At 51.3% G+C, this 18,519-nt stretch overlaps 1 protein-coding gene and 1 long non-coding RNA gene across 6 annotated transcripts in view; both read left to right on the top strand.

Annotated features, from left to right (window-relative positions):
• ACSL6 (acyl-CoA synthetase long chain family member 6) overlaps positions 1-18,519 on the top strand; it is a 51,938-nt gene that overhangs the window by 16,016 nt on the left and 17,403 nt on the right. For all 5 annotated transcript variants that reach the window (XM_035338380.1, XM_035338377.1, XM_035338376.1 and 2 more), the window contains 9 exons: positions 7,552-7,772; positions 9,232-9,346; positions 10,665-10,729; positions 10,969-11,070; positions 11,213-11,312; positions 11,831-12,009; positions 12,514-12,546; positions 13,768-13,819; positions 17,564-17,637. In XM_035338380.1, coding sequence (XP_035194271.1) covers positions 7,578-7,772; positions 9,232-9,346; positions 10,665-10,729; positions 10,969-11,070; positions 11,213-11,312; positions 11,831-12,009; positions 12,514-12,546; positions 13,768-13,819; positions 17,564-17,637 — 915 coding nt within the window. In that variant the 5' untranslated portion in view covers positions 7,552-7,577. The remainder of the gene's footprint in view (positions 1-7,551; positions 7,773-9,231; positions 9,347-10,664; positions 10,730-10,968; positions 11,071-11,212; positions 11,313-11,830; positions 12,010-12,513; positions 12,547-13,767; positions 13,820-17,563; positions 17,638-18,519) is intronic.
• On the top strand, positions 13,829-16,827 carry LOC118173629. Its single transcript, XR_004754320.1, has 2 exons — positions 13,829-14,624; positions 15,493-16,827. It is a non-coding gene; the product is annotated as an uncharacterized LOC118173629 (long non-coding RNA).

Here is an 18,519-nt window from a genome sequence, read left to right as displayed (position 1 = left end):
CCCACCTGTGGGGGGGAGCCCCGTGGCACATCCAGCAGGTTTGGGTCCCCCAGCCCCTGTGCAAGCAGAGCACGCTCTGGGAGAGCAGCCGGAGCCAGCTCCTGCCTCCTGGCCTCCCTTCACCCCCTTGTGTCACTGCTGCCAGCCTCGCACACGCTGACCGCGTGGATCTGGCCACAGGGAGCGGGGTCCGCAGGAGCACAGAAGTGATGCCCCTGGGTTAGGGTTGGAAGTGCGGGTGCAGCTGAGGCTGAGGTAAACAGCACTGCTGCAAATTACAGCCTCCACTGAGCAATTAAAGGTGCGCTCTTCATTAAAAACAAAGAAGCCAGAGCACTGAGGTAGGAATTAGCAAGGTCTGGAGCCGAGCGTCCCCAGGGCAGCAGTGTGCTGGGTGCACCATTGCCTGTGCAATGCCCTGCGCCGTGCTGGGAGACAATTCGGCTTGCGGAGGTCCTTAGCTGGAACACAGCCTCTAAAGGCAGAGCTAAGGTTTGCTTAAACCCAGTCCATGTTTGCAGGCGAGTAGCAAAACTTCTCCTGGCAGCGAGCCATCGGGCTGTGTGCAGAAAGCCACCTCCGTCTTCCCTGCTCTGCAGAGCTGCCTGCCGCGGGTGCAGAAGGCTTTTCCCTCCCTGTTCAGTGCTTCTCTTTGTGCTCTGCCCCAGATAACTATTTTTATGCAATTATTTAAGCTGTTTGTTCTCTGCCTGCCACGCAGCATCCAGGCACCATACCGCATACAGGACAATCAAGCATCAATGCCACTCAAAAAATAAAAACCAAAGCAAGTCTCCTTCAGAAGAAATAGGATTTACAAACAACCGGGGTGCTCAGGGAGGGTTTGCAGACTCTCTGGAAGTGGCTTCCAGGACTGGAGCCCAGCCCTGGCAGGAGCAGCACGCGGTGCGGTGCCAGGACAGGAGACAGCCCCGCACCAAACAGGGGCAGCAAACCCCCACGGGACCTGTTGGCACCAAGTACCAACTCTTCCAAGTGCCCCTGCTCCTGGCACCTCCATGGTGCAGAGAGGGAGCAGGCAGGTGGGCTGCGGTCTCCCGGGGTGAAATTATGGATGAGGATTTCTGGTGTTTGCCCCAAGCGCAGGCAGGAGACCGAGGAGCCAGAAGCACACCCAGCTTTTGGGTTTGTGTTTGGCCTGGCTGGGTTGGGGGAGCCGCCTGAGCCCGCGTGGGGTGAGCACACAGCACAAGAGGGTCGGGGCATTGTGATGGGGACAGAAATAGGTCGGGTACTGCTGAGCTTTATCTCCTGAAAGCCCAGGCTGGGGCTCTCAGCCTGGCCGGCAGAACCCTGTGGCTGCAGCGTGCCACCTCGCGATGAGGCAGAGGGCACCTCAGCAGGGAGGTGAGCCGCTTCCTCGCCGTGCCTTCGGGTCTGGTAGGCTTCAGAGACAAGAGCTCTGAGCCGATGAGCTTTCCCCTTCTGGTGGGAATCTTGAAATATTTGCAGGGCTTTCTAGCCCTTCCCCGTCGGAGTAGTGGCAGGTTGGGACCAGCACCGCAGCCTCAGCCTTCCCGTACCCGTCAGCCGCGGTGGCTCCAGAGCACCGCTGAGCCGCTCGCGGTGCCAGACGTATTTTTAGGCCGGTTCCCATCTGTGAGCTGTTCCTGAGCGCAGCGGGGAGGTGAGCAGTGGAGGACGAAGCTTCCCGGGGTGGGTTTGGAGTTGGTGGCAAGTAGGTGGCATGGGCAGAGGGACGAAGCTGCGGGGCGCTGCTGGCCGGCGGTGGGCTTTGCTCTCTGCAGCGTTACGGGTGTGTAAAGTAAGATCTCCACGCAGCCTCTGAATTATTCATCGAGTAATTTCTCTTGGCAAGTGACTGGTATGCTGTAGATATTTTAGATACTTTAAATACTTCTGTTTATGCCGTGATTATTGTGCTCCTTCTGTACAATTGGCCTGCGGGAGGTTGAGCCCCTTGTTAGCATTTTTCCCTTTTTAGCGGATGGTTGCAAGGACCTTGTGTCTTGCAAATGCGTTTCCTTGCAAATGCATTTCTCGGCAGGGCCGGGAGCAGGAGGCCAGTGCCGCTCCTGCGGGTTGCCTGGAGATCTGTGTCCTTTGTCTGCGCCTGTCCTTTGGCGATGGGCGCGAGGAGGCTGGTGGCACGGCGGGGCTGGGTGATGTCCCCAGCAGCGCGGTGCTGTGCGGGGTGCTGGGGAGGAGCTGCGCTGCTCGTGCACCAGATCCTTGGTGAGGAGTTTGCTCAGGAACACAGTGCAGGAGCTTACACCACCATCCCAGACTCCTGCCTGGCCCCGTGCTGCCCCGCTCCCCTTCGTCCATCCCCATCCTCTCCCTGCAGTAACCAAAGGTCACGCGAAAGCGTCACCAGCTCCCTCGCTGTGAACTTTATTTGCCGTATTCCTCTCAGCAGGTCAAAGAGACTTGGCCTGGCTGTGACGCCCCCTTTCCAGGGCAAATAACTGCTGTGCTGGCTGGGGAGGGTGGCAGGCAGTGACCCCGTGGCTCCCCCAGCCCTGCTCCATCCATCTGGCCCTGGGTGCAGTGAGCCCCCGCCGGCTCTGCGGCACGAAAGCAATTGGGGCTGAAGAGGCTTGCGTACCATCGAAACGTCAGCCTTTAATAGTCCTGCTGGCAAGAGGCCAGCCGAGCAGATTGGACGTGTCTGATTCCCACAGGGAGGGGAGAAGGACGTTTTTCATTTAGTAAAAATAAGATTCGCATCTTGCTTCTCTGTCATTTCTTGCTCGCTGGGTGCTGCCCCGGTGTCCCTGGAGAGATGCTGCACCTCACCAGCACTGCATCCCTCTCCTCTCTCGTCCACCAGCGGTGGAAATAGATGTCCAAGAGCAAATCCATACTCTGCATCAGTTGTCTCTTGCTCCTTATGCTGAGTCCCAGTGTAATAATCCCCCCAAAATTGATTTTTTTTTTTTTTTTTTTTTTTCCATTTTGAATCTTGACTCACCGAGCTGTAATGCAACCGTGAGGGCTGGTACTTTTGCTTTAGTTCTGGAATGAAATTTATCTTTGTGATTTGACCCTGCAAAGAATTAGGTGTAGTGTAAGTAAACGCTAGTAACTGTGTTTTATATACTTGGGAATCAACAGTTTTGCTCACGGTTGGTAAAATCAAGCATGTGCAAGAGCTTGTTTTGATTTGGTTTTGGTGGCATTTTCTCTGAGCAGAAGGCACGATTTTGGTGATAATATAGTGTCCCAAAGATCAAAGCAATGATACATCACGGGGAAGGCACGAGGAGCTGGCTTCAGTGTGATCTGTCTGAAGGCGAGGGAGAGGCCTGGTAGTGGAACACGCCACTGCACAGGAGCAGAAGCAGGTAACATCTAAGGAAGTTTTAGGTAGTATTAACCTTGCACAGGCAGATAATCCCACTCAGCTTCTGCTGAGTGCCTCCTTGTGCAGAACTTTCATCACTGCCCCTGTTTTGGGATCAGAAATCTCAGTCTGGGGCCCATGGAGCCGGAACGAGGGACAAGGCAGCTTTCAGAGCTCAGAAATGTTGTGCTGCTCCGCTGGAGGGAGGTTCCTCTATGTCTGCCTCCTGGGACTGAGACAGCTGAGATCCAGGAGACTCCGTGTCCTCGGAGAAAGAGGGCAGCTGCTGGTGCCACAGCCCCTGGCAGCAGGAGGGAGAAGCTGAGCTGCAGCCAGCCCCGTCCGGTCCTGTGCAGCCACGTGCAAATGGCCTTTATTTGTGCTTGGACAGAGGGAGGGCCATAGAAGCTTTGCCTGGTTTCCAGCACAAAACAGGTCAGCCAGCCCCATTCCCACCCGCTGGGGATGTGTGGTGGGCTGGTGAGGTATCTTGCGAGGAGTTCTCCTTCCCAGACTGAGGCAATGGCACAGTCCGCACGGGTGCGGGTGCTCGGCTGCATGGGGCGAGCAAAGCTTCCCTGTGTACACATTATGCACGGAGTCTGAACCTGTTCCCACGCGGGTTTGTGCCGCTAAATCTCCAGTTACAGAATCACTTCCAGCAGGAACGGATCAAAACCGAATCGCACAATGGTGCCGTTTGTATCTTGCATGCCAGAAAAATATTTCAGAATCGCCGCTGTGGTGCCTGCTGCTCACAGAGCTGGCTGGCAGTTCAGAGCACGGCGCCTCTTCTAGCTGGCCAGAGCCTCGCTGCAGGAGCCCTTTTCACCCCGATCCACGCGCTGTTCTGGAGGTGTCAGGCACGCCATGCAGTCTGGCCAGCCCCAGACCTCTCACGCACAGCTCTGAACTCCTAGCAAGTAACCCGTGCCTTTACTTTTTCAAAAGCTTTTTTGTTGTTGTTGTTTTTTCATGTTTGTGTCTCTTTTCTCTGCCATGAGGCTACTCCACAGTGGGGATGCGGTATGGAGCAAATGCCCATGTTGGTGCTTCCATGTGCCACTTAGGAGATTCACCACAGGTGACAGAAATGGGGCAGAACTGCCAGAGAAGGGGTGCGGAGAGCATCCTGCCGTGGAGACCAGGGTGATGGCAGCGGCCGCTCGCGGTGCGCTCTGCTGTGTGATGCTATCGTGCTGGTGAGAAACCAGACCCAGGGACCGTTCTGATTTTGTTATTAATATTTTTATTACTACTATTCTTAATTACATGATTTATGGGAGAAATACAAGCGAGGGAGGCACAACCTGCCCTGGCAGCAGGGTGACCCGGCAGCGTGGCTCCTCTCAGACATGTCTGGGCCCCTCTCCTGGCTCCCGTCCCAAGGCAGGTTTGCTGCCCCGAGCCGATCAAGTATGGGCTCATCATGAGGCACCTGGGGGATGGAAAATCAAGATTAACTGTTGGAAAAAGTAAAGCTGGGTGGGCTTTGTAGTACCAAAATCAACTGTGTTTGGAAATTGTAGCTGCACCCACTGACCCCAGGTCTCGGGTGGATGGGAGGAACCAGAGGTACTGGGGTGTCCCCTGGATGGAGTAAGCTTTCTCCTGGGAGCAGGGTCCTGCCTTCAGTTTCTGCATTTAGTCTTCATTGAACTTAGATTATTAAATGAAAATAGGAGAATACAAGCAGATGACTTTGTGGCCCTACTTGCCACGCTAACATCTCTATTTAGCTCTCCCTGGGATCCCAGCCCTCTTGCTGCTGCAGTAGGAAGAAAACAAAGTCTGTGCAAACCCAGACTGTGCTGTGCCCCTCTCTTTGCTCAAGCCGAATACCTCCCGGTAATCATAAGCGATCCTTATTTGTGTATTAAAGAATCCTGTCTTTTCCAGAGTTGAAAAGCACATTTTTGATGTCTTTAGATGTCTTTTTTTCCCGAATACTGATGTAAATCTCACCCTAATTTAAATTTTACTGATGTAAATCTCACCCTGACGGATGTGCAGTCAGTGAGGGAAGGTGTGATCACACGTCCCCCATTACCCGTATTATAGCAGAAATACTTGTGTTCTGGTGTGCTACTGGGTCTGGCTGCCAACACTTGTTGTTTTTACTACAACCCTGGCTCTCATGATGCTCTTGCCGATGCTGTGAGCTCCCGGTGTCCGTCAGTGCCCTGTACTGGGATGGATGTGCAGGAGGGTGTACCCCATCACCCCTGTGCTGCCACTGCTTCCCCATTCCCCAGAGCTTTCCCCATTCCCTGGAGCTTTCCACCGTGCCCAGGCTGATGCAGATGGAGTTCTCAAGATTTCAGTGTAACCGGCAACCGGGACACATTGGGCAGCTAACTTGGGTGGGAGAGATTGTGTTTCTGGGAGCAGGTGGTTTTAAGTGCGACTGGCTGAAATCCTCTTGCACAAATGCCTGATTCATTAGTAAATGAAGAGCTCCCTCACTTTATGTAGCCTGCTAGTAGTAATGTGTTTTGCAAGCTGCCTTTCATCACCTGGTGTGGAGAAGTACTGTGAGGGGAGAGACCGGCGCTCCTCCTTGGTTCATCTTGCCGTCATTACAGCCAGGTTGACTTGTACCAGATGAGAAGATTTCTGAAGAGATGCTCAAAGCTCTGGAGAAAAATTACACCCTGAGTGGTTACTGCCCAGAAACATCACTGAGATGCTGCTTCATTTGCTGTGATCATCGCGATCGGTCCTGGAGGGGCTGGGGGGGAGCTGGGCAGCTGCAGGATCTGGCCCACGGGGAGGACAGGGCCAGAGCCCACAGAAGGGAGAGGTGCTGCTCGCACCTTTAGCCCAGTTGGCGAGGTTAGCTGCTCTCTGTGTCTTTTTGCTCTGCAAAATTGAAAACTTCCCCCCACAGCCTGGTGCAGGGGGGCCCATTTGCGGGCTGGCACAAGGCAGCCTCCGGATCTCGCTCTGCATGAATATGGGGAAGGGCTGCGAGCGGGTAGTCCTGACCTTCAGCATGTCCCAGACGCTGTTCCCAGGAGGAAAAAAGCTGGTTTGTGTTAACGTCAGTGGTGCTTTTGTGTGGGGGGCCCCGGGCCCCGTGGGGGCGAAGCCCCTCCATTCATCACTCGGTGCCTCTGCGAGCTGGAGCGAGACCAGAGGGCGAGGGGAAGGGGCTGCCTGGGCTCCCGTGGCAGAAAAGCTTTTTCTTTAAGATCTTGACTGCTGGTAAAGTCATAAATAGCACCGTGGGGCTTAACAGGAAACCTTAACTGTTTGGATCCCCCCCCTGCAGCATCTGCTTGGCTTGTCTTTCGCAGGGCTGGCAGTTGCTACAGGCTCCCTGGCAGGGAGCTGATACAGGGCTGTTACTGCACATACAAGTTATTTAAAATGCCTCGTGTTTACCCGGCACCCCACCGCCAGTCCCTGGAGCACGGCCTCGCCTGGCCGAGCCGCCCTCCTCCTACCTGCAGCAAAGCCACGGGGGCAGGTACAAAGGGAGAGAGATGGGGATAAAGTGCTGCTGTCCTGTGCCCCAAAACTCGTCCCCTTGCCTGCCTGCCACCAGCCGAGGTGTGATCCTCTCCATGCCAGGGCTGTGCCCGAGGGGGAGCCCTGGTCATGGGCCCCCCGGTCCCCACGGAGCAGCCGGGGTGGTGCAGGGTGGGACCCGGCGGTGCCTGCGCCCAGCCTGATACCCAGTGCTCCCTTATCCCCAGCCGGCACTCCCGGGTGGTTTTTTTTTCCAGGAAACTTTGAAGCCATGCCATGAAACTCTCTTTGGCTCGAATCACCTATAATTTAGCCTGACATAGACCATAAGGAGCTCGAAGCTGAGAACGTGAAGCTGGCATAAACAAAGAAAGTGGTGCTTGGGAGCATGTCTGCGCAGCGTTTCGCTCTCCGAGCCGTGCTGGCTGTGCTCTGCTCCACGTGTGCTGTGCGCTGGAGATGGCACCGCATGGCCTGACCCCGCTGTCCTGCGCAGGAGTGCTCGGCTCCCCGGGCTGTGCACCTAGCCGGGTCCCAGGGCTCAGCTCAGCACCTGCCTGATGCAGACAGCCTCATGGATATGCTGCCGGTGCTTGGGTGTCCTTTAGGGATCTCTCAGGGATGATCCCTCTCCTCTCGCACCTCTTCCATGGACACTGTTCTCCTCGAATTAATTATTTTCAGCCCCGCAAGGCGGCAGAACGGTGCGTTGGCAGCGGCTGAAGAGGCTCTCCTCTTCGCTCTTGCAGAGTTTGCCGTGTCGCTCGTGGAGAAGATGCAAGCTCAGGAAATCCTGCGGAGCCTGCGGCTCCCCGAATTCGATGACCTCAGCCAGTTTTTCCGCAACCTGCCCACCACAGCGCTGGTGGGCATCGGTGCCTTCGCGGCTGTCGTGGCCTACTGGTTCGCCAGCCGGCCCAAGGCCGTGAAGCCGCCCTGCGACCTGCGGATGCAGTCCGAGGAGGTCGAGGTGAGGCTGGGGTGGCACGGGGAAGGCTGGATTTCACCCGGGGTTTGCATGGGAGGATGCCCAGGCATCAATTCTGTGCTCCGTGGGCGATGGAGCCCTGGCATGGTACCCAGAGAGATGCTGGGGTCTCCTCCTCGGGGGAACAGGGGAGTGGAGCCGGGCCAGAGGCACCCAGAGGTGCCTCCATCCTCCACCGGTCCTGGGGCTGGGACCACAGCGGGTACTGGGAGGTGCTTTTGTTCATTTTGAGCTCTCCAACCTCATCTTGAAATCAGCTGTGTTGTGCGCTGGGCCAAGGATTATTTCACTCCTTAATTCACCTTTTTCTGTAAAGGGAAAAACTAGAATCCAGCCCATTAGTTTATTCACTTAGATTTTCAGTAACATCTTGAACTTAACGTTGCTTTACCTCCAATTTACAGCAGCACATTTACAGGGACGCAGCCACAACCACTTGTCCCTGCAACAGTATTAAGACCTCTCGGTCAGCTCCTCTTCCTTGTGCTGGCTGCTGTGAGTTTTGCAATAAATGAGAAAATATACCCAGATCCATGGGTGAGGCTGAGGAGTTATTAATTTTCATGATTTTAAGAGGTCTTAAAGTTTAATGAAGCTGCTCCATTTTAAGGAGGGGAAATATTTCTGAAAATCGTTTCAACTTAAACTCATGTCTGAAACTCTAAGATAAGAATTCAGTCTTCTCCTGTGTCCCCTGTGAAACCTTATTGTCTTTAATTCCAACAACTTTTTAAAAGGGTGGGAGGAATTAAGATTTTCCCAGAAAGTTTCCCCTTGTGGATGGGGCTTTACCAAGCCTCTGTTCCTACTTGCAGCACCGTCCCTGTTCAGTTGCTCTCTGGCAGCGATGGTGGCATCTGTTTGTCCGTCCTGCCCCACCTCTGGGAGTCCCTAGGAACTGCTCCCTGTCTTTCCCCTCCTTATCTGGCTGCCTGTGACGTCAGCCCTGGTTTTATCTTCCTGCCATTATCTCCTGGTGGCCTCAGCTTGCTTTATGTCCTTCCTTTTGGTCTGGATGTCCTTGACAAGGTGCCCGTGGTTCTGGGGACCTGCAGAGCCTGGAGCGATCGCTCCCCCCAGGGTGTCCCCACTCCATCATCCTCACCAGCCTGAACGTCTCAGCCCCATCCAGCATAATTTGAGCTCAGCGGTTTATTTTTATTTATTTTTATTTTATTTTTTACCCCCCACCCCCCCCATTTATCTGAAGATTTAGAACTCCTTGGATCTCTTTGAGAAATACCAGCCACCTCCTCTGGCTACAAGCGGGGTCACGTTCTCGTCCCTGGGACGTGGTTCCCCATGTTACGTGGGTGCTGTGGTTCACGTCACATCCCTCTGGCACCCTTGGGTGCCAGGGCAGGAACGCAGCAATGGCTGCAGAGGCACCATCAGGCGGTGCTGCCGGCTGTGTCGTGGTGCCATGTCGTCTGTCACGCAGGGCCTGGACGGGGCGCGGCGGTCGGTGATCGGGGACAGCCCGCAGCTGCTGACGCACTACTACGACGATGCCAGGACCATGTACGAGGTCTTCAGGAGGGGATTCAGCATCTCTGGTGAGAGTACAGTGGTGGAGGCAGGGAGAGGGGGGAGCCTCAGAGCTTGTGGGAGGCCCAAAAAATCTCGAGTCCTAATGAGAGTTTGAGGCCCCAACGTTTTGGTCACTGGAAGATTTTAGAGCCCCAAGAAGTGGAAGACCAAGAATGATTTTTAAGTCCAAATAGTGTAGGAAGGGGAAATATTGTGGGAGGCTCATGGAGAGTGTCAGAGGCCAGAAGAGTGTAGAGTCCCGAGGAGCTGGAGGCTTAAAAGGCCAAAAGAGTGCCCTCAGGTCTGGGTGCAGTTTTGAGCTTCAATGTCTCTTCTACTGATAACTCAATAACTGATTTACAAGTAATCATTAGGGAACTGTAATTAGGGTTACTGCTTGCAACGTGCATTGTTTTGCATTTAATGTCATTGAATTTCACTGTGCAGGCTCTTGGTACCATGAGGTCTTTTTGCTGCCACTGGCAGACAACTTAATGCCCTGAGTTTTTCCCTGTCAGCAAAGCTCATCATACATTATTCATTTCCATAATGTTTCTGAATATATTAAATGAGGCTGATCCGGGTGTAGATCTGTGGATCCCAACAGAGCTCCACTGCAAAAGCTGTCGTTTATTTCTGCCTGTTGCTGCTCTTTACCAGCCTTCCAGATTACATCTTACCCCACAACGGGGAAGGGCAAGGGGTGCCCAAAGCTGTCGGGAAAGCTGTGGTGTGTCGGTCCATCACACTTCCCTGTGAGCGATGGAACCACCAGAGAGGTCTCACTCAGCTGGGGGATGACATTTCCCACTCCAAAAAGCCAGGAGGACTTTGCTGGTATATCATAACCATTCATGTGTCTGCTGTTTGCGATGTTCAGCAAGGTGGGACGCGCCCGTGTCATTACCAGGTTATTATTTTTGGTACCACCTAAAGCCTCAGCAGAACACATATATTCCACCCCACGAGACAGAGGTAAATGAGTAACTCAGTAGGTGCACAGAGGGGTGGGTTTTGTGCAGGCAGGTACAATCAGCAGGTGAATTAAACTCCGGCAGTACTCCTCCTGTCACGTAGTGCCATGTATTGCCTTGCCCTTCTCTCAGAGTGGCTATGTTAAAAATAGCAGTTTTCACTTTGAAGCCTTAGTATCAAAAGGCAATGGAAGCTTCAGGAGATGACATTTGGGCCAATGGTGCTCGCTGTGAGCTTTGTCCCAGCAGCAAGAGCCGACCCTGGTACTGACAGCTTTGTTCTCCCAGGGCTCTGCTGCAGCCCCACGACACTGGGCACCAGCTCCCAGCTCTGCCCCCTAACTCTGCTGTCTCTGCTTGTGTCTTGCAGAAAACGGCCCCTGCCTGGGGTTCAGGAAGCCCAAGCAGCCGTACCAGTGGCTGTCATACAGAGAGGTGAGCTGGAAGTGAGCCCCCCTGGAGCCCTGTCCCCTGGCACTCTCGCCCTTCCCAGCAGAGGAACGGGTGAACAGGCACTGCAGGCTAGCAATAAAGTTAAAAAATAAAAAATAAAAAATGGGCTTTTAGATAGCCAATGCAGTAATGTGAGGGCCTGCCCACACAGCTAAGTCTTCTCTTCAATTGCTGCTGCTGTTTTCCTCTTTTTTGTGTACCTTTTTGTCTCTGACTTCCAGGTGGCTGAAAGAGCAGAAGCTCTGGGCTCGGGACTGCTGCAGCAGGGCTGCAAACCATCCACCAAGCAGTTCATCGGGGTCTTTGCTCAAAACCGCCCAGAGGTGAGATTTATTTTAACTTGACACTGTCTTACTAATGTTCCTGCCTTGTGAGCTTGCTTTATGTTTGAAGCTCGCTCTCAAGTGTGTTAAATCTGCTCCCACCGCCCCCTTCTCACCTCTGTGCTTTGATGCCCTCCGGCAGTGGATCATTTCTGAGCTGGCTTGCTACACCTACTCCATGGTGGTGGTTCCCCTCTATGACACCTTGGGTCCCGGAGCCATTCGTTACATCGTCAACACAGGTAAAAACAAAATTAATGTAATCTTCTCAGAAACCAGCTTTGTTGCTTGGAATGGTCTGTTTCCTTCTGCTTTGTGGAAGACAGAGGTTTCACTCACCAAGTATCTTGAAGTCACTTGGAGAGGTTTTGGGGGGGCTGCTGTGCCCCTCATCAGGTCAGGGCTGCCCCCATGCTTCCCATGCCTGGTTGTGCTCAGCTGTGGGGGGAATTGCAGGGCTCCCCACTGCTGCGCTTCCTCACGTTTTGCCTCCTAGATTTCCTAGCCCACGGGGTGTGCAATTTTGGTATTTTAAACTGAATCCCAAAATACTCCTTGGAGTCAGCTACAGCTTCAGAGCTGATTTATGCTAGCTAAAATTGCAGTGGTTTTCTAAGAGAAATATGTTATAGCCTAGGAGCTCTGATGTGAACCCAAAGTGAGTACCAGCACTGACATGATGTTAGCTATGAGCGAGCAGCCAGTCTTGTGTTAAAAAAAGATTTACTGAAAACAACTTGTTTGGCTGCTTTCCTTCCAGCTGACATTTCCACAGTCATTTGTGACAAACCTGAAAAAGCCAGAACGCTGCTTGACCACGTGGAAAGGAGAGAAACGCCGGGTCTCAGCTCCATCATCCTGATGGACCCATTTGAGAAGGAGTTGATGGAGAGAGGAAGGCGCTGTGGGGTCCGCATCCAGACCATGCAGGAGGTGGAGGTAAGTCTGCTCTCCCCCTTCTTTTCATATACTTTGTATTTTCTGCAAAGAGGCAGTAGAAATTCTGGGACTTGTGAACTGCGTGGCGGGTTCAGCATCTGAGGCTCGTGGCTGTTGATGTTGATGTGTGGCTCAGTGCAGTTCCTCATAGCATTATCCCTTATTGACAGGATAGCCAATATTTTAAACTTCCCTACTCAGATAATACATCAGCTGCTCCTTGAGCCTGGTTGAGACACAGTTCTCCTCCTTGTAGGCCTACGTCCTCCCGCTAATTATGAAACAGCCTGGCTCCAGCTCAACCAGCCCAAGCACTGCTTGAATCCAGGGATACCTTTGCAGTTAATGCAAGAAACTTTGGATACAAAAGATGACCTAAGTGCTAGCCACAAAGATTTCTGCTCTGGCTCACGCTCTCCCTTTGTGGTTTGCAGATTATTAGCAAGTGGGTTACGCCACATGAACTGTAGAGGAAATCATTTGTATTACTTTAATCTCTTTCAGGACTGCGGCCGGGAGAGTCGACATGCGCCTGTGGTGAGTGCTGTCATGCTGGCTTTCCCACTCAGGATTGCAGCTGGCCATGTCAAACTCATTTCACTAACAAGGGATGAGCTGCTCTGGGCAGAAGCAGGCGTGTGTGGATCGGGGCAGCATGCCGTGACGCTCCCTGTGTGGAGGCAGTCAGGGTGCTCAGGGGCTGGCAGTGCTGTGCACTGGAGATGTGCAGTGTTTGCTTCATACGCTCCATCTGGGACTCTTAAATGAGATACTTCATCCTTGCTGAACATGTTAGCAGGACAGTAATTAAATGCCAGTGTTAAGCCACGCTAATTCCACTGCCTTACCCCGGCGGTGCCGGTGGGACGTGTTTGCACTGGCTTTGTGGCAGGGTGCTTTTCACTCAGAAACAATACTTGGCAATATTTCTGTGGGATCTGTTTGGAAAACTGTGTTGATACTTTCACCAAGGGTGCTCATACTCCTACAAAACTTTCAGAAGAGGCTTCTAATTTTCAGGCCATTTATGTATTCATTGGCGATCCAAAATGGCACGCACAGTGGTGCTGAGAATGCAGAGATGCTACTGGGAATGTGAGCCCTCAGCGGCTTCCTCTAGTTGTCCCCTCTTGTGGTTAACCACACTTTTTCAGCATTTATCTGGAAGTGGGAGAATTTTCCCAGACAAATTTTCCCAGTCACCCACGGGTATTGACAGTGTCTTTAAAAATGCTAGTGGCAGGGTGGGGATGGTGGCTAAGATGATCACAAGCAGAAAAAAAAAAAAAAGGAAAAAAAAAAAAAAAGCACATTTTCAAAATGCTGAAATATCAGTTATGGCTGATATCAAAACCCTAGGAACAGCAAACACTGTCACTGTCTCCTGTGTGGCCATATTTCTAATGAATACTCTTACCGACATCAGGCACGATACAAGATACTTCAGCTTTTTAAGGCGGTGGAGTTTTTGCACTAAGAAGTATTGGGGCAGATTCTGAGATGCAAACCTTCCATCAAAGTCTTGTTATGCTAACGCACAACCTTAATGCAGGTGGAGCAAATCATCAGGGAGGAATAGGGCCTGTGTCAATTGAAGATACCCAATAAAAGAGATTTGCCAAGAGCAAGGAAAGCATTTTATGGCAGAGTGAAGTATAAGTGATTTGATCTTTATGTTTATACAATGACAACATTCTACCACTGCCCCTTGTGCATTTGATTGATGTGATTTTCTTTTTTTTTCCCTCATGTTTCTAGCCTCCTCGACCAGAAGACCTATCAATTGTCTGTTTTACTAGTGGCACTACAGGTAAAGGAATGGGCATTTTATTCATGAAATCGTAGAATAGATTATTGAATTTGTTATTAATACCACATCAACATGTGCAAGCTTGCTACTATACTGACACGACAATGTTATCTGTGTATATTTTAGTATTTGAGTATATCTACGTTTCTGTGGATTGCAGCTGGAATCCCCTGACACACACTTGGGCAGTACAATTTTGCGGTTGTCTGGAAATCTGCCCATGTTTCTGCCTCCCGTTTTGCAGCACAGATACGAGGCACTTGGCTGGAGGATATTTATCTTCTGCAGACGTCTAAAAAGAGAAATGCTCGTCCAGAGCTTTCTGTTTTTCTCCTAAACACACTGGCATCCTTGGCCAAGCCAGGGCACTGATGTGCTGCCGGCCCGTCCTGGCGGAGGACGAGCAGGTCATTCTCCTGCTCGGGACAGACGGGGGGCCATCTCCTTTTGCCAGGCCCTGGTTTTCTTGCAGCTTGAAGGAACTTCCTTCTCTGAAGAAATCAAACTCCCAAACATCCACCAACAAGTTACACAAGCAGACAAAGGGACGGCAAAGCACAGATAAACGAGGTGCAGGCACTTGGGAAAGCACGTTTCCCTTACCTGCAGGGAAAGAATGGGCTCCAGGGACACCTGGAGGAGCCCTTCCAGGTTCCCCTGGGCTCTCAGGACCACCTAGCGCTTGGTCCTGCCACAGAGCACCCTGGATTTGGCCCCGCTGGTTTAGGAGGCAGGAGGTGCCCTTAGACACCTGCAGAGCCCGGAGCATCGCCCACCTCTGGGAGAAGATAAGGATTGCAGTCAGGTAAGTGGCTTTTATCAAGTACAGCCCCTTGCTGCTCAGTTTGTGCTTTAAAGCTGTGTTTGCTTTTGCCTTCATACATCATTTTCAGTTTACTTGGAGGGGTTTTGAGATCCGTGCATTTTGGGCTGCACAATGCAGTGTGCGGTGTGAAAGGAGCCTGATTGCTCAGCCTCGGTGGTGAGAACCTAACAAGAGAGGGCTGATGTTAAAGTCCAGATGAATTACTTTTTTTAAGTTGCATCTTTTTATTGATATTTTATTTTCTAACTTATACTTTATTATAATTATTTTTTTTTAATTTTATTTTATTAATTTATTTAATTTTTTTATTTGCAATGCAGTCATGGGTCAGTTTCTGGCTTTTTGCATTTCCTGGGACCGTGTCTGATTTTACAGAAATAGAACAGCCAGGGAGCCCCTTTGCCTTCTCCCACCCAAACCCCAGTTTGCGGGCCATCTGCAGGCTAAACTCTCCCAGAGCAATGGGGAGCTTCATGAAGCCCATCCCTGTGCTTTGCACGTCACCTTCTGTTTTTTTTTCCAGGCCTTGTATCAATGCTCTGACCCATTTTCCATGTTTTTTTTTGGTTGTAAAGTGCCTGGCTTTTGTATAGACCATGTCAGGATATTTTTAATGACCAGATTTAGAATTTTATTCCAAGAAATGTGTTCCCAAGGGCTTTCTCAGTTCTGAAGGGTTCCAAGTATACCCGTGTGACGTGAAACCAGTCTTTGCTGTAGAGTTTCTAGTGTGGAAATTGTGGAGTTGGAAACAATTTTAGCTGTTTATAAAAAAAAAAAAAAAAAAAAAAAAAAAAAAAAAAAAACCAAATGGATTTGTGAATGCATGCTTTTCTTTGATTGCTAGGCTCAGCTGCCCACATGCCTCCACAGGGAGAAGGGAAGAAGGGAGAGATTGGGAGCGTGAGATGGACTTTCATTTTTGCACCAAGAAATCATCAGCACTCACAGACAGACCAAAGGCTCACGGATGCCCCCAAAACATCAGGATACAATTCTGCATGCCGGCTGCTCCAGAAAAGCCATTTCCACAAGGACTCTCCTGGAACTGGTTGGATAAAAATTGCTCTCCAGCTGCACAGCCTGGCAGTGTGCACCCCTTCCTGCTGGAGGGTCGCTGGGGGAGGAAGGCACCTGCGGCTCGAGATGCTGACAGAGCACAGCACCGAGACAGTGCTGGAGGTGCTATTGGAAAGACCCGTTCAGCAATGTGGAAAAAGTTTCTTCATTGTCAAATTGACAAAGCAGCTTGGCACTGAGATAAGGAGAAGCTGCCATACTGACCATTACCCGACCGGGATCGCCGTGCTCCTGTTCCCATCACAGGACGGACAAGCTGTGTCTTTATGAGGAAACTCAAGCTAAGAGCAGTGTCAGAGACGTAGCATGGACTTTTAAGAAAGAACAAGCAGTACCATTAAGTCTTTTCTTCCAGAAGTGGTCATTCTGGGAAAAGCCTCGTGGCAAGGGGTGCCTATTCCGTTAACTCCCAAACAGCCAGAGGATCTAAAGAGGGTGAAAATTCACAGGAATCCTCCCGCCTGGAAAGCTCCCCCTCCCCAGTGGCAGCACGGTCTGCTCTGGATTTCTCCTGATGAAGATCCCGAGGTCTCAAAGCACCCGAGGAATCTCCCAAGGAGCCTGAGGAGCTGTGTCAGGGCGCAGGACGGCCAAACTGCTGGCGTTGCAGTTTGTGACCGCCCGTTAGCAAAGCCAGAGAAATCTCCACAGCAGCGCTGAGCACGCCTGTTGGCAAAGAGCTGCTTGCACCCACCAAGGCTGAGCAACCCATGGCCAGATGCAGCCAGAACACCACGAGCAATTTCTGGGTGGTCAGCCTGCATGTGCAAACAACGGGCCTTGGCTCAAGTTTTGGAGGGCTGGAAAAAAAGTGGCTGGGTTTGCACCTAGCTGTGAAAATAAGTGCCTCAAAGCACAACCTGGTGAGCCTGTGTGGAAGGCGCTGGGGCGGGAGCTGTTGGCAGAGACGCCGGCTCCAGCTCCTCCTGGGAGCGTTGGAGGAAGACGGATGTACGCGAGACCAAACAGCCTCCTGTGCACTGCGCTCAGCTGTAAGGATCTGGGACTGAATTATCCAAAGGCACTTGGAACACCGAGTACGGATTTTTTTGTAAACTGTGTTGTGTTCATAATGCCCTGCAATAAACGTGTGCAATAATCATTATTTTCACTTGGGTCTTTATTTAACTATTGGAGTGCCAGGAGTGAAGCCGTGTCAGCGAGGCTGCAGGGCACAGGGCTCAGCACTGCCAGAAGCCAGACGCAAATTCTGGCTGACTTACGGTTTTCTGAGGCTGCTGCATCTGTCATCAGCAGCATCGCAAAGCTCCTGGCACGTGTCCCCGTGCGCGCCGTGCCGGGGCCACGCAGGGTGCCTGCAGCTGAAGCTCCTCGCTCTGCTTCCGCCCGGTGCAGCGGGAGCTGGGCTGTGGCAGCATGATCAAATTAAAGCAATCTGCTTAAAAACACGCTGCAGAGGGAGGGTGATTCTGTAAGCTTCATTTAAGCTGGGCTACACCTTATTTTCTGAAATAAACCCTTTGAGGGTGATGCAAAGTGGCAGTGCTGGGACAGGAGGACACAGTGCTGCGGGCAGGGCGTTGTGGATGGAGCCCTCGCTCCTGTGTGCACCTCGCTTCTGGTGGAGACACTGAACAAGGGTTTCCAATAGAAATACTCATGTTATACCGTGTTTGCAGTATCACGTTAGTAATTCCTGAATATTGCAATAAGTGCTTTTGGTAAATCTTATGGCAAATGAATGACTGAAAAATCAACACAAGTTTTAAAAATCCATTTAAAATTAATATTTTAACAATTTCCTTTTTTTTTTTTTTTTAAATGCTTTTGGAAATGAACTGCTGGCTTTTAAAATCACCCTCTCTGTTTCCTTACAGGAAACCCCAAAGGTGCTATGCTGACTCACGGGAACGTGGTTGCCGATTTTTCGGGCTTTTTGAAAGTGACGGAGGTGAATACCCTGGCTTAGAGAATGTCGCCATGTGCGGAGTGTGGGGGTTGAGCGGTGTCCCTGCAAGGGCTGGAAATGTGCCCCTGGGGATAACAATTTCTCTTACTCGGGGCCAAATTCACAGCACTGGGAGCAGGTCTGAGCCTGCAGTGCTGGCGGGCATTACGTCCCCGTGCTACCAGCACGGGCTCCCTGGGGCTGCAGGGTGCAAAGTGCTGCGGAGGAGCAATGCTGGCTCCTGCCAGTCCTGCACAGCTGTGACTGGTGCTTGAGAGAGTAGCGTCCACTTCTGGGGATGCCCGTGCAATATCGCAACCTTTATTTCAAAGCTTTTTGCATATTAAGTGTGTGTGCCTATGTATATGGGACCGTAAATACTTAGTTATTTATTTATTTTTACCAGAACGGTCAACTTAATATTAAAGTATACTTTCCTTTTGGATACATGTTTAAAAAGAAAAACAAAAAACACAGTGCTGGTCAAGTCCATGGATAATACGGTTTGTGCAGCGTGTAAAGTTCTGTTTAGAAACAGTATATGAAGCACATTTGCTTTAGCAAAACATATAAAGTATTATATGCAGCTTGTACTTATCAAACATAATCTATTTTTTCATAGTAAATAGGCAATTCTATAAAACAGCAGGGAACACGTGGGATGTACAATTTATTACAGCGTATCCCTTGTTTGTTTTATGGCTGGTGCTAGAAATACTGCAGCCTTATTATCTTAATCCTCGAGTTTTCTGAGATTTCCAGGCCACCGTTGTAAAGAAACTTGGACAGATGACATGAAAAATCCCCCTGAGCTCCCATGCTCGAGCACTCGCAGGGCGGTGACCCCGGTAACTTGCCGTATGAAATGTCACTGTGTTTGCTGCA

Source organism: Oxyura jamaicensis, chromosome 13, assembly GCF_011077185.1.
Source record: "Oxyura jamaicensis isolate SHBP4307 breed ruddy duck chromosome 13, BPBGC_Ojam_1.0, whole genome shotgun sequence".
In the NCBI taxonomy this organism is placed as follows: Eukaryota; Metazoa; Chordata; class Aves; order Anseriformes; family Anatidae; genus Oxyura; species Oxyura jamaicensis.
This window is presented reverse-complemented; position numbering and strand designations above follow the sequence as displayed.